This window comes from Mus caroli, chromosome 2, assembly GCF_900094665.2.
Source record: "Mus caroli chromosome 2, CAROLI_EIJ_v1.1, whole genome shotgun sequence".
Classification (NCBI taxonomy): Eukaryota; Metazoa; Chordata; class Mammalia; order Rodentia; family Muridae; genus Mus; species Mus caroli.
The window spans coordinates 60,316,884-60,332,870 of record NC_034571.1 but is presented as its reverse complement, the minus strand read 5'-3'; the positions used below and the strand labels follow the sequence as shown (position 1 = coordinate 60,332,870).

General features: G+C 39.3%; 1 protein-coding gene across 4 annotated transcripts in view; it reads right to left on the bottom strand.

Moving 5' to 3' along the window:
• The window catches only part of LOC110289695 (sodium channel protein type 2 subunit alpha), a 128,047-nt gene that overhangs the window by 67,276 nt on the left and 44,784 nt on the right, over positions 1-15,987 (bottom strand). Inside the window, exons 1-7 of one of the 4 annotated variants that reach the window (XM_021156038.2) lie at positions 14,945-15,069; positions 13,016-13,333; positions 12,038-12,156; positions 2,923-3,012; positions 1,888-2,016; positions 1,234-1,325; positions 41-313 (exon numbers count right to left, since the gene is read on the bottom strand). In XM_021156038.2, coding sequence (XP_021011697.1) covers positions 41-313; positions 1,234-1,325; positions 1,888-2,016; positions 2,923-3,012; positions 12,038-12,156; positions 13,016-13,282 — 970 coding nt within the window. In that variant the 5' untranslated portion in view covers positions 13,283-13,333; positions 14,945-15,069. Of the gene's footprint in view, positions 1-40; positions 314-1,233; positions 1,326-1,419; positions 1,512-1,887; positions 2,017-2,922; positions 3,013-12,037; positions 12,157-13,015; positions 13,334-14,944; positions 15,070-15,987 lie in introns of those variants that run through there. The other 3 variants (XM_029472745.1, XM_021156037.2, XM_029472744.1) reach the window with 3 other exon arrangements.

Here is a 15,987-nt window from a genome sequence, read left to right as displayed (position 1 = left end):
AAGAACCAAATAACTTAATGCCTACAAGAGTATATCTTACTTTTATCTTCAATATATTCATCCCAGTTAAACATGTTCATTGTCCTATTGAAGGCAGTACCATTCCAATCCAATGAGTTATTAAAGAAGGAAGTGATATTTATTTCAAAGGTAGAATTGTCTGGGGGCCACTGCAAGCATTTATTCCTCAGGTTGCCCATGAAGAGCTGCAGCCCGATGAGTGCGAACACACTGAGACAGAACACAGTGAGGATCATGACGTCAGACAGCTTCTTCACTGATTGGATCAGCGCCCCCACGATGGTCTTCAGGCCTACAAATAAAACCAGAGAGAGGAAGACTTCACTTACAATTCAGCAGAGGACTCAGCAACAAAAATATCATGAGCGTGTCCTGCCAACTACAAATGTCATGCAAAATGCCAACAGTATTAGTTTAATGTTTGGGAGATGAATAAACATTTCACAAAAAGCCTGCTAGCTGGTTGAAATGAATGGAAACTGAAGTTACATTAGAAAACCAAATGGAAATGAACCGGATGTATTTTCTCACACACACACACACACACACACACACACACACACACACGCCCCTTAAAGCAAAAGAAATGACTGTTACTCATGCTTAATGATCCACCTGATGTAAACAGTTTGCTTTTATTTGCAGATGTCTTACTCTCTAACCCCCATAATGGTTTGGTTTTATTTTTGAAAACTCTGTATCCGTAGAGGAGGACGGAGAAATCTTGAAGCCCCTGAATTCCAAGGGTATAGCTTTGTCTGCACTTTGAAAACTTGAGAATGGGCCGACATTAAGAAAGACATCTGCAAGCTGAGCCCCATGCAGCTCATGCTCCGCCTTGCTTTTCCACTTATCTCCTCTTAAAGAGATAGCCAGCTTTCGAACTAATTGATCAAATTTGCATTGGCCCAAGTGTCTCACATCTCAGCTTCTATGCGGAAAGCTTGATGCTGGAAGATGCAAACCAGGTAGCCTGTTACTGGAAGTGCCTCATGCAAAACTTGTTAAACTCAAAGGCTGATTTAGAACAGATTGAGAGAAAGCAACCAGTCAAAAGCAAAGAAGCCAACCTGCCCAACCTGGAACGGGTCAGTTCCTGCTTTTGATCATTGTCTTGCAGTATGCAACAAGCAATCAGGCTTTTGCCAAAACAGCTGTGAGCAGTACACCAGTGCAGCTAAAGTCAGCCTCGGTGTTTAACCTGGCTCTCACCTGGAATGACTGATATTGTTTTCAATGCTCGGAGAACTCTGAACGTTCTCAACGCTGAGACATTGCCCAGGTCCACAAACTCTGTCACATATCTGTAATAGGGAGTCCACACACAAACACAATGACAGAACACAAGAAACAGTTGGAGATATAAGGGCCTACCACCTTACACCGGCTTCTTCTTACCTGGAATTACAGAAATAGTTTTCAAAGCTCTCAAGACTCTGAAAGTTCGAAGAGCTGAAACATTGCCTAGGTTTACAAATTCTGTTACATACCTGTAGGATTAAATCAGAGTTATTCAGAATTTGGGGAAATCTACATCTATGTTGGTCTTGAATCAAGATCATTTCAACTTCAGTGAGTGTTGTCACCAGATTTCCCAGTTAAGAGGAGAATGGCATTGACACCAACTGAGCTGTTTTGGGAGTTGTTGTTATTACCTTGTAGCTAATCGAAACCAAAGCCATATAACTTATTAGGATCATTCCTAATTTCTCCAGACTGAATAATTTGATTGGAAAAGGTATTTTAAATCCATATGATAACTAATTAAAATGCTTTATGAGTCAAAAGAAGCCAACACTGAGAACTACAGTATAGAATCTATTGTATTACCTCTGCCAGGGTAGAAAGTATCATAAAAATACTTACGCAAAGGTAATGACTGTGAAATCCAGCCAGTTCCAGGGATCCCGTAGAAATGTGAAATCTTCTAGACAAAAGCCCCTTGCAAGTATTTTAATAAGTGATTCAAAAGTATAAATTCCTGTAAAAGTATACCTGAAGAAAATAGCCGAGTTAACAATAAAGATTTGTACGTGGTTTGCATATGTATATTTAATTTTTAAAAGAATGTTTTGGTAATAGACTGGACACCAAGGCCTCACACATATTAAGCAAGTTCTCTACCATTGATATATACCCACATGCCCCAAGTGTTCATATCCTAAAGATGACTTAGATGACACACATGAATAGAGACTCCAGGTTGATTTCTGATAGAGAACTTAGGCAGAGCTTAAGGCGAAATTGTCATTAAATTCCAAATGATGTTCTCATTGGCTGTAAATAAAGCAATACTTTACTTTCCATATTACTCAACATAAAGTACGTGAAAACACCATTCCATCTGATGATAGTATCTGAACTATATGAGCTGACTTTCAGTATGATGTAAGCAAATAAATGCTAGTCCCTAAATGAGCAATGTATCAGATTTCAGTAATCATTAGAACTCTCCAGTGTAAGATTCAAAAGGAAGATGAAGCCCCACCCCCACCCCCATACATCAACAGGCAAATCAATGCAGCTATCTGAGCTACTGAAAACATTGTCCTAGAGAAGTGGTTCTTGTCGATTGGGACCTCTTTGGGGGAGGGGGTGTCAGGTGACTGTTTCACAGGGGTCCTACAGATCAGATATTTCCATTGCAATTGATAACAGTAGCAAAATTACAGTTATGAAGTAGCAACAAAATTATTTTATGGTCGGGGTAGCCACAACCAGAATAACTGTTTTAGAGGATTGCAGTGTTGGGAAGGTTGACAAGCACTGTCCTAGAGGATGTCAGTGGTGGGCATGGATTTGAACCATCTGTTTTAGCATGGTTAGAAAAATGTACTAAGGAACCTGAAAATGTCAGGAAATGCTAAATGAATAATTTTCAACATGAATTTTTCTACTTACTCCACATTCTTTGTCCAGTCTGGAGGGTTGCTCATGGTCATAAATACACAGTTGGTAAGAATTGTGCACATGATAAGCACATTGAATAAAGTAGAAAGGTATTGTCAAGGAAAACAGTGTTGGCAGGAAGTCCCATCTTTTCATGCACATGCGTGGTTCCACCCCCACCAGCTCTAAGACTCACATGCTCATTTTATGCTACATGGTATTTTATCTGCACCTTTCTATTGCTTCTGTCCCTTCATCTCCACGTGTTTTTTTGTTAATCAATTGTCTTTAGATGAGTAAGAAACATAATAATTGAGAGACAACTGTAAAGAGATGAGTTGATGTGAATAATTTGTAATTTATAAATGTAAATTGTCTTCACCATAGACTCAACCAGATAGAATTGCAAGTTCAGTTTACAAATAAACTGGGGTAGAAAAGTTCAATAAAACAATTTAGGGAATTGATGAAATGCATTATGGCTCTATTCTAGGGGACACCCTGGAAGAATGTACACACGGTCCCTTTCTTAATGGAAGGTACAATCTACGAGAGTTGTCCAAAAGATCCTGAAATGTGAGAAAAGATAGCTGCTGAGAATGCTGGCATCTCTTGGGTTTGTGACTAGGTCAAATGGCTTACTAAGTTCTGATCAAATTGGCTTTAACAGTAAGAAAAAAATCATAGAATTTCTGTGAAAAACAAACCTGCAAAACTATATTAAATATCCTATAACTCTCTATATGTGATGCATATACTCAGCACACATTTCTGTTTATTTCCCAAAAGGAAGAGAAAATATTTATTATAATTATTATCTGATTTATTTTTCTGATTGCCCTGTATGTATAGCCAGTACTTGTCTTGTATTCCTCTGGTATACAGGAAACAAACAGGGAAAAAATGGTTTCTTAAGAAAAGAACCAATGGTCAAATAATTGAAATGATTGATGTTCACATTTAACCTAAATTACACTTATAAATTATATAAAAACAGCATTTCTTCTGTACTTACACACTATCACTATGAATGGTATTCATATTCCTTCTTGCTTCTTTTCCTTTTTTTCATAAACCATTTCATTTCTTTTATGAAACCAAGAGGCCCTGTTCAAGGCCATGTTGTGGATAGTGTTACATTAATCAAGAAAGACAGCTTTTGCCTGTAAAGGCATTAGTCAACGCAATAGCTGACATTTTTGGTTTTAGAAATAGTTCTACATGAGTGGCAGGGATCAGCCACGCGAGGGCAGCACGATCCGGAAAACATGGTCTATAAGATGAAATCACCTACCTTCCCTTGATTGTTGAAAATAATGAAAAAAGACAAAATGTCAGATAGTTTACCATTCACATAAGGATGCTACTCTGTGCCTCGGCCCTCCAAAGATGCATAACTTCTTAGCAGATGGGCAACATTAGAATGCATGGTCCCTAACTAGCTCTGGAGAGCTAGCTTTCCAGAATGCTTTAGGAGTAGCTTAGCTCTGCATTCTGTTACCTTTTGTGACTCTTAGACTCTCTTCATCAATCATCAACACAAACTTGCTCATGTTACTCCTACCGTGAGGGAGACCGAGAGTTTCTATAGCCCACAATCCTCATCAGCAAGTTCTGGCTTCACTTCTTTTCTCTACTTCATAGCCAGAGTTCCTGAGGGGGATGCTTATTTTCTTGTTCATGAGATCAAGTTCATAAGCATCTTTAGTCCTCCAGCTATTCTACCTACAGATGAAAAATCTCCATGTCACTTCATTAAAAACCAAAGGATAATCCACAGCTATACTATAGCTATCATTCGACTTGCTTTCCATTTGAGCCCCACAAAGATGTCTTGCCTACGTTAAGTTCTTTTGTCTTTCTTTTTAGGAGCCCCAGTCACCTGCTTATTCATGCCTCAGGAGCAACAGTGTTTTGTGCCATGTGAAATCTTTCATTTTCCTTTTTGAGAAGAAACAATTTCCCTCTGCTGCAAGAGAAACAACTCCCTAACGATCTTTGTATTCTGACGAGTCCACCAGCAGCCTAGGAGATGCCTTAGATTTCTCTTTCTTCCTGAACTTGCATATCCAACTTCCACAGAACACTTCCAATTTTGTTGTCTATGTCTGGATTCAGCCATTACTCTCCATTCCCACATTGTTGAGTTGTTAAAGTGTTCGTCAAGACCAACAGTTGTGTATTAGACTTATTCATTATTGTGATTCCATCTAAAGTGGTCTTTATGAGTTAGTTCATTTGACTAACTGAACCAAAAGGGACTTCGTAAATGTAGCTGGGATCATTTTGGCAGCTACCCACTAACCTATATATCCAATTACTATATGACATCTTAACATGGGGTCAGGATTCTAAGACATCTTCTGTTTCTTTGTTCTTTACTGTACTATCTCCATCCTAGTAATTTTTAATTGTTAAAGTCATGGGATGTTATGGCATCTTACATATGTACTGTTTGATATTCACAATAGTGCTTGATCTGACCAGGTCAGTTACCTTACAATACTACCCTAATGTCAAAGTCTATATACACTATTCATATAAGTTTCTGTACTGTTAAGGGGCAGAACATACACAATAAACACAAGATGAAAAATCAAAACCTCATGAAATGTATGTCACATGATGAACTAAGCCTTGGTCTATAATTCTTTTTTGTTTGTTTGTTTTTTCGAGACAGGGTTTCTCTGTGTAGCCCTGGCTGTCCTGGAACTCACTCTGTAGACCAGGCTGGCCTCAAACTCAGAAATCTGCCTGCCTCTGCCTCAAAAGTGCTGGAATTAAAGGCGTGCGCCACCACACCCGATTATAATTCTGTTGTAAAATGCTATTTACAACAGGAAAATTTAATTATATATAAGAAAGTAAAATATATGTCAAGATAAACAATAGAAATAATTACTAATTTTTCAGAAATTACAGATAGTAGGACATGCTCAAAACAGTTGTTTATGTTGTATAATTATCAATTCAATAGAGAAATATATACTTTAAGAATCATGATAGACACTCAACAAATACAAATATTTTCTTTCCAAAGTAAGAGATATCTAGAATCAGGTTCTTATATTTCTGGCAGAGTATGTATTTGTGCATACAAAATCTCAAATTCTGCTAACTTTACTACTCACTGTCAATTTATTTTATTGATCATATATTTTTCAAATGTCTAAATTTTAATGAGTAACTGAAGTAGTGGGGATTCAGGAAATTTTAACCCAGAGAAAAACATGATACAGACGTGACCATTACATTGGCAAGGCCACATATTGAAAAATACAAAACTGCACATCGAGACACATTCTTAAGAGGCAAAGGTAAGAGCAACCGTATACATTCTTTACTATTTCCTAAAAATGAAGACCAAGGGATGAACTAGATTGTATTTTTAAAAGTCCAACTTATTTTGAAGCAGTACTTCCGTTACAACTTACCTATATAAAATAAAATAAAAGCAGACTAACCTATATAATATCAAAAAATCTTTTTGATTTATTGCTTTACTTGTATCAAGTATTATTAAAAGGAGTCTCATCTACTGACAGACTAACTCATCAAATTGGCAAGTTAGGCAAATTGAAAATACTTTCCATGTGTGTATGGTGAGGAGAAGCTTTTTCAAAGCTTATATTGAAAATGGTTGTGTACATTTTGCCAAGGATCATTGCCAGCCACCTCTATGCCAGTAGAACATCTCCAGCTTTAAGCCCAGGAACCAAGGTTAGATCTGCTCTTTCCCAGCCATGCAGGGTTCATACATTGTGGGATTTAGTTTCACCTAGTAGCAAAATGTAGTAGCAAGCTCAGTCTTATTGTATTAATATGGCTAATTGTACCAACACCTTCTCATAAGATAGAGTTCATTATCTGCTAAGATAACTACCTGCTCCTTCTGTTGTCACCAATCATTTGTGGTTTTAGATATAAAATGTGGGGTACTTTTGTTGTTGTTGCTCTCAAGGATAATGGAACACTGCTCTGTTCTAAAATGTTGTAGTCTAATGTATATCCAAAGAAGTTAGAGGGATTGAAAAACTCTCATAAATAATCCCTGGGTAGAAAAATGCTTCGCGTCATTAGTTTTCTAACTTGAATGTGCGGATTGAACAATGGGATAGGTCTTTTTCAATATATGAGCTTATTTCTGAGCCAGGAAAAATATTGATTGGTATATAATTTTTTCTTAATTTTTCATATTAATACTTGTTAGGACATAGTCAAGCAATAATTTTGATTATTAAAGACAGAAGATCAGGAAATTGTTAGGTTGAATTATTCCCTTTTCTACAGAGCTGAATCATTCTTTATCTAGAAAACTGATTTTTTAAAAAGTCTGCATAAATATCACATAAATATGTCATTTGGAATCAGTGAAAAGAACATTTACCGATATAGAGATTGGTATTACTAATATCCTCAGTATATTATATACGGGCTCTCAAATCGATTCTCTTCCATTGAGAGAGTAATGCCAAAGCACTTGGCTGAGAATGGAGGACCTGCTTCAACTTTCTAGTCCCACAACTGACCGTGCACATTCTGAAACCTGAGCCTGTTGGTTCACACCTGTGATTGAAGGACCTGCAAGGCTGAGGGACAATAAAAAGTTCCCGTCTAGCCTGGACTATCTAGTGAGACCCTTTTGAGAAAAAGTGAGAGAGAGAGACACACAGACAGAAAGACAGAGAGATGCAGAGAGAAGCACACAGAGGGACAGAAGGGAGAAGGGTCATAGGTAAGGACCAAGCATTGACAATCTGTCAGCGGCATTCCTCATCTGTCAAGTGAGGTGCTCGGAGGGATTGCATGTGTTTTGGTCATTACACGCTTCAAATGCAGGTGGAATATGAACCTCTTCATTCCTAGTACAAAATGGGGCAGAGTACATTCAAAATTCTTCCAGATATAATTAAGTGATGGGAAGCTTTCTTTTTGTGGTTGTTGCAGATTTACAGCTGCTACCAACAGCACTGTCCTAAGCAGTCCTCCTTAAGTACTTACTAAGTGCTTGGACTAGATCCTAGTGGTAGGTTCTAGGTCATACATGTGGTTTGCTTTTCTCCTAACCTGTTCTGATGTAGCTCAGGCTGGCCTTGAATTCACAATATGGTGGCAGATAGCCTTGAACTTCGGAGCCATCTGCATCTCTCTCTTTGAGTTCTTGGGTTGCAGGTGTGCATCACCAGAGCCAGCAATGCATTTATTATTACAATTTATATACTAGTTCTATGGTTTTCCAAGTGGAGGAAGGGAACTAATAGGAAAACTATAATGTGGTCACCATCATACACTAAGTAAATAAATCTTCAAAGTGGGATTGGAATCTTGATTTCTGATCCTTATCCTTAAAATTTTCAATCTCCTACCCTTTGTGAATGATGGACAGTTCAGTGTTTATTGTGGAGTGTCTGGGAGTTTTAGTGGGTTAACCTGATGTTGTGAATATCCTTAGCATCCATACAATGACATCTCCCAAAGTTACTTCTCTAGCCCTACCCATTCTAGACTTCAGATTTGCATAACAACCAAATTCCACAACTTCTCCCCTAATATTTAACGGATGTCTCAAATACAGATGCTGAGAACCAAGCACTTGATTTATCTACAGGTTGTTGCACTCAGGGCTGTTCAAGGCTCAGTCCACATTACTTCAGTTTTCTTTCTGGTCCAGACCAAGGACTTACTGTCATCTTTAACTTCTCTTACTACAATGTGGCCTACATTCTGTTGCTCTAGAATCTGTCAGCCCTCTGTAATGTACATCTAAATTTGATGGCACTCTGATTCTCTGGACCATAGTCAACTATTATCCTGTGGCCATTCCCGTGCATTTTAATGTACAGTAAAGACCCTGCTGTGGGAATCACAAAACCAAGAATCAAGCCTAGAGTTTTCATTGTGTGGAGTGAAGCACAGAGCCATTGTGAAAACCATTGTCACATACATCTTGGTTAGTGGGATCTCTGCTTAGTTCTTATAGATCAGCAAAAGATAGAAGAGCTTACCTGCATTTATTATAAGCCCTCTTGTCTTTCTTCATATTGCTACTCCAAGATAGTGCATTCTAAATATGACATTTTAGTTCAGAAAATTAGAGAGTAAACTTGTCTAATTTGCTTCCCTGGAAGAAGTCTGTGGCTCTGCATTGTTTAAAAGACTCTGGGAGAGCCAAGAGTTCACCTTGAGGCTGGCTAGATGGCTCAGTGGGTGGAAGTGCTGGCCACCAAACATGACGAGCTGAGTTTGATCCTCAACATCCACATGGTGGAAGGAAAGAAGTGACCCTCCCTTGTTACCATCTTCCTTCCATACCCATGCTCCATACATGTGGAAATCTCTCGCACACAAATAAATAAATGCAAACAGTTTTGTAAATTGAAATATATGAATTCATTTTAGTGCAGCTTAATAGATACGCTTGCTCCTGCTTTAATTTATAAGGCTGCTTGCTGGCCTATTTCTACCTGATCTACTTACAATAAAAGACAAATTCAAGTGGTATGAGAACCTCCAGAGAGGTCCTAACAGGAGCCATGTCTCCAACACCTAGCCTCTCTGACCAAACTTCTGAAACTGCCTGTGTCTTCTACCAGTGGGGATGTCATCACTGGCGCTGACTCCTGAGGTTCATAACATTCAAAGACTTTCATAAAGGGGGGAATAGCTTTTATGCAATACCCCATAGAAGATATGATCTCCTTATATTTCAAAACAAAGTCCTGCCTCATATTTTTATATAAGGTCTCCTACTTCTTCCATCAAACAGAGGACAAAATTGATTTTCTCTTCCATTCAGATCTTCTTTTCTACCTGTTTTATATCAGATTTTCTAACTTTTCCTTTTATAGGCAGTATTTTCCTTAGTGCATATCTGTCAGTGTCTTCTACATGAATGGGGCATAATTTCATAAATAAACTATATTTACATAAATGAAATATTGTCATTGAAAATATAATGCATAATTTACACAGCCACTCATGCAGTGCACATAAGCTTGAAACATAAGAGAGCATCATTTTAAGCGTGGGAACCCAGACACAGGCTCTGACTTTATTATTCATTTCTAATGCTAACTCAGACTTTTTCTCTGTGTAACTGGGTTCTCTTAGTGGAGCAGATGTAAGGAAATTTTGTTGATGAAAGATAAAGCACAGTAAATTTTAAAACCTTAGAAATAAAAATCAAAAAAATTATGCTGATGATACCTATGTTGACCATGGGTACAACTTCCATCAGAAGTACAAAAAGGAAGGGAAGAAGATATTCAAAGTGCTACATTTCTAGACAAATAACTTGTACTGCCAGGAAAACTTTGGGGAAATGCTTTATAGCATTCAAACTGAGACCAGTACATTGCAGCAGGTTTATGCCAGTTCCAAATTTCTTACTTTAACTAATTCAAACTGTTTTCGACATCTACTATTAGTGGTGAGATTGTATGGTAAAAACCTTAAATTTAGGTCCTGGTCTGATTATGGCATAAAATTTCAGGCCATAATTCTCTCTAACTTAGAATTTGTCTCATCGGGGCCTGGGAAATTGCTTCCATGAGTTAGGTGGTTATCATGAAAGATTGCTAGCCTGAATTAGATCCCTGGAACTCCCAAAAAGTAGAAGAAGATAGCCGATGTCACAAAGCTGTCCTTGGACCTCTACATATGCACCCTGGCACCTCACACAGACCACCACCATCACCACCAACACTCACACACAAACACACACACACACACACACACACACACACACTCACCTGCTGACAGAGCTCAACTTCCAGGACCTACATGGTAGAGAGAACTGACTCCTATAAGTTTGTCCTCTGACTTCTTCATGTATACAATAGCATGTGCATGTACATACAAGTACTCACACACACACAAACACACACACACACACACACACACACACCCCAAAGGAATAAATAAATAAATAAAGTAAAACATCTAAGAGTTTTTCTCGGGCTAAGCATGATGGCACACTCCTTTAATCCCAGCACTCAGGAGGCAGAGGCAGGTGAATCTCTGTAATTTCAAGGCCAGCCTGTTATACATAATGGCTTTCAGGATAAGCAGGACTACATAGAGAGACCCAGTCCAAAAATAATCCACAACAAACAAACAAGCAAAAAACCCCAAAACAAACAAACAAACAAACAAAGAGTTTGTCCTAATACAGCCTTAGCTGTATTTCAGTTTCTTCTGCTTTGAGTTGGGCTCCTGAAATACACAACTCTTCATAGAAACTCAAGGTTTCTATGCATTCCTGTTTGTTTTTCTCCCCAGCACAGCTCTGGTCTTTGCTTCTTTGATTTTCCCAGGAATGACTCTCAGCAAGACTACTGCTTCTGCCTAGCATAAAACCTCTTATTTCACCTTCTGTGTTTAACTTCAAGGACTAAGTCAAGTCACTGTTAGCTGTCAAGTTCTACCCTGCCCTGCTTCCAGGAATCCTGTCCTTTAGGAAGGAGAATAAAGACTGCAGTTGAGTCTATATAGACAGGCAGACTGAAGCCTGTGAATAAAACCAAGGAACAAGTAATCAAAAGAGAGTCGGGGAGAAGGTCACCACAAGTGCCATTGGGGAAAGAACCTGGAAAACATTTGGAAACTCCAGTGGATGTATGAATACACTGTATATATCATGAACACAAAGTTTACAAGCACTCATGTAACAAAAGAAATTAGTACAATTCTGACCAAAGGACCAAAACAACAACAACAACAAGCCCCACAATATAGATTCTTTGCCTCTGTGTATTTTAAATAACGAATCACTGAGAAAAATCAATGCTCAGAAACTTCCTGTATAGCATCATAAAGCTCAAAGGCATGAACAACTATCCTGGCCATCTCACTAAAATGAATGAAGTGTTGAAGGAAGTGAGTGATTGAGAAAGGAGCAGGAGAGGAAAGAAAGAAAGAAGCAATGAGTCAGAGAGAATAAAAGCCCTCAGGAGGTAAAGGGCTTTACTTACCTTCTGTCCCACCTTGCCAGAGGTTCACTGCTGAGGAAGAGCAAGGAGACACCAAGCCACATTGACAGCCACGCAGAGTTTGTAAATGCTCTACTTTATAATTAAGTCAAAGGAAAGAACCCAACATTTTAAATGACTATTAGTCAAAAGGATATGAATGTACCAAAATCTTAATAGCTAATTTTCTAATGGGGTTGAAGGGAGTTAAAATGTACAGGGCGGAGGTGGCACTGAACCGAGAGATTGCTTTCCCTTTATTCAATACTATAAAGGTCTGAAAAAGAGAACACAACAGGTGAAACAGAATTTACAGACCACATCAAGGATATTTGAAGAGAGTAAAAGACCCCTCTAAAATATCAAGTGTTGCAACAGTTACAAACAAAGGATAGGACACCGGTCCTTTTTCTTGCAAACCATTCAAACTTTGATAAGGACCTTCAGGAGGTAAGGAATACAAAGACAATTTTGTGGTTAGGACCACAGACTTCTTGGTAACTTTGCCGAGTCTTTTACTCATGTTTTCCGCCATGTCTGTAATTTTTACACAGCTTAAAAGTGAGGTTTCAGCAACTTCTTCTTTTAGGTAATTTTCTCATGAAAACTGTTAGAACTTTTTTTCCTCTTACACGTGTTCTGCTGTTATTTCTTCTGCAGGGAGCCATGGGGAAATAACAGTCTGTGGTGTAAAGGCATAATTAAGCCTGTGGAGGACCCCAAAGCCTTAGATCAAATTCAAGGCAATAGGGGATCTGAGACACTGCTTTTAGAAGTATAAAACACACACACACACACACACACACACACACACATCCTTTTTCTACTTTTCCCTTTATCACAATGCAGTAGCACCAGGGTGAATCTGCATTCAATTTATGGTATAATTAGTATTCAGGAAAATAAATTGGCTTTGTCTTTTTCACATGCCCCCTTGCAGGATGCCTCTTCAAAATATGACTGTCCCAAGAACACAGGCTCAACCAAATGCTTTCAAAACACTTCTGGAATAATGGCTCCATTCCCTTATCAGGCCTACCCAACATTCTAGAGATATCTTAAGAGATGAAAAGAGGTACCTTCTTGACCATCTTAAAGAAATCCGGGAAATAAAAGCAACTGGTCTAAAAACTCACTTTCTTATTGATATAGTAGGGGTCCAGGTCCTCCAGGGGCTCTGACACCATCTCTGGAGGAATGTCTCCATAAATAAAAGGAAGGGATTTCCCTGCTTCCAAGTCACTATTTGGCTTTGGGCCATTTTCGTCGTCTTCGTCCTTGCGTTCCTGTTTGGGTCTCTTAGCTTTCTCTTCTGCAATGCGTTGTTCAATAGCAGCAAGGGATTCCCTGGTAAAGAAGCGGAAGCTGTCAGGTCCTGGCGGTACCAGCACTGATTGTGCCATCTTTTCATCCTGCTTCTTTAATCACTGTTTAGCTCCTCGAATAAGAAAGTGCTACAGAAACAGGAGGGGAAAAAGCAATGACCATTAAGATAACAGGTGAGGGGTGGCAATCACAGGACATTGAGCATCAAGTATGCAAAGCAAAACAGCTAGAGCACTTCCCAAAGGCAGCTGCTTCCAGCGCTGGGAGCCCTCATGCATGCATTCATTTGCCTGCATGAAGATCTTTCTCTCACATCCAGTAGGTGTGTATGAGGTAATCTATTCTCCCACTCCTGAAATGTTTGAAGTGATCATGCTACTTCGGGGGAAAACACCCTGTTCAGAGCTTGCAAATGGAAGATACTGTGTATCTTTCTGTATGCTTGCTGTTTTGTTTCTGTGAATATTTTGGGGAGCCATTTTTATTCGCCCTGCATTCTGTCTGAAAATATAGCATTCAAAACAAAGGAAGGGAAAAAAATCACACAAAATTGTAGAAGCAGGGCTGTGCAGTAATCTTGCTTCTGCCTCTCTCTCTCTCTCTCTCTCTCTCTCTCTCTTCTTTCTTTTTACTTTTCCTTTGGCCCAATTTAGCACCTTTAAGAGTTTATTCAAAACCATGTCGTCTGTGGAAACAGGTAGAGAGCAAGGTGGGGTGAGGAGATGCAGGAGTCGCCCGGCTGAGGGCTGCGTTTGGAGCTGCTGGCCAACTGCACAGGAAGGGACCAGGCACCTGCCAGCACAAGCAGGAAGTCACTCACATCAGAGGTCTGGAGCTTGGGCCTCCTGGCTTAGCAACCTGCTGCCAACGAGTGTAATTGCTTCTTAAATTAACAAATTTGCAGTACCAGAGGAAACATCTCCAAGAGATACCATATTTCCAAGCCAGAGTCTCATTTGATAAAATCTAGCAGAGTGGTGTAAATATCCATTTCGGAATGTGGACTTGAAAAAAGTCTAACAGTTTCTCTTTTAAGCATAGTCCCTGTAATATGGGTCTTTGTGATGGTATATAATTAACTGGTGTTCAAATCACATTGTATTAAAGTAGATAACTTGACAGTTGTGACTGCAAATGTGACCTCAGCCAGTTACAGGAGTTTCTGTGCTATAATGACCCCAGAATGCCATTTAAAAATCAGTTAATCTATTTCTTCTTCTTTTTTTTTTTTTTTTAAAAAAATCCATTTTAACCTCTACACTACAGAAATGAGTTGCCACTGTAACATATGAGATGCCTCTTCTAAGAGTAAAACAAGTTACTAATTCATTTCTGTAGTCCACACCTGGGAAATCACAAGCACATCTGACCACAGAAGCTGCTGCTGCATAGTTTTCATTAATTTTTATTTTTAAAGTTGACCAGCACCTTTCAGGCACCAGCTGTCAGATTGCCCTGTCAGCATCACAGGATCTCCAAAGCATCCCTCATTTTCCTCTCTCATCCCCAGAGGCCCTCATGCCTAGCGGTAGGCACAGGCATCAAGATAATCCTTGCACGTTCAAGGGAGAAAACTGCCATCCCCATGCCTGGTGTTCTAGGGGGACAGACATGCTAAAACATGCAGCCAGCAGCTTCAAAATGAAAGTGGTCCCCCTATAGATTCCCCCAAGGATTCTACTGCAAAGGTGGAGAAGCCTCACAGAGAGCAAGCATAGTTAAGAACAGGAACACATTACCCCTGAAGAAGCTTTACAGAGTTTTGGGTTGATAGGCTGGAAGCAAGAAGACTGCAGCTAAAATTCCATCAGGCTTTAAAAAAAAAAATTTTTTTTTTTTCAAATTCTCCTTTAAAGACCACACCTAACTTCCTGTAAGAGGATTCTGGTAACTGAAGTAAGAACAGGCATTTCCTGTGCTGCGGGGACTACAAAGTGACATTTTTATAACTGCCACTAGAGGGCTGGGAACTGTGAAGAAAAACACCTTCCTAGAAAAACACTGAGTACGCAGCCGGCGGCAGCCCTAAGCATTCCTGGGTGGAGCCCGGAAGGAGGGTCTGTAAGCCGCCAGGGACCCCAGCACAGAGCTGAAGATGGCAGCGAAGCATTCTGCTGACTGGCAACGCTTTCGTTCAGCGTTTTATTTTCTAATCCAAAAAGACATTTCATCAAAATAAGTAATTCAAACGTAAAAAGAAGCAAATAGCCAAGGGTTAAAAGATTTAAATCCCTACAGTGTGTTACTGATTCTGTTAATGAAATCACATTAATGGACGTACTCTGCACAGTCAGGTTTAGCATTACTCTCCTTTCCAGAATATCTGGGGTCCAATAAATTATTGTTGACTTAACGAAGAGCCAACCTTTTCGCTATGCACTAAGTTAATTTTCTCCAGTAAAAAAATAAATAAATAAAAGTTTAATTTGATAATTGTAAAAAGCTTTTTTTTTTTTAACCCCCTCTGACTAGGTCACTGAAAGGAAACCAGGAGAGATAAGCCTGGATAAAACACTTGCCTCACATAAATGAGGACTTTAGTTTGAATGCACACCCTCCACATAAAAAGAGCAGGCAGACACTCCAGTCCACCTGCAATGCCAGGGCTACAAAAGCAGAGATAGTGAATCAATAAGCCAAGTTTAGTCAAAGGAGTTACCTCCAGCTACAACTGAGAGACCCTGATTAACAAGTACAGCAGGGGCTGGTGAGATGGCTCAGTGGGTAAGAGCACCCGACTGCTCTTCCGAAGGTCCAGAGTTCAAATCCCAGCAACCACATG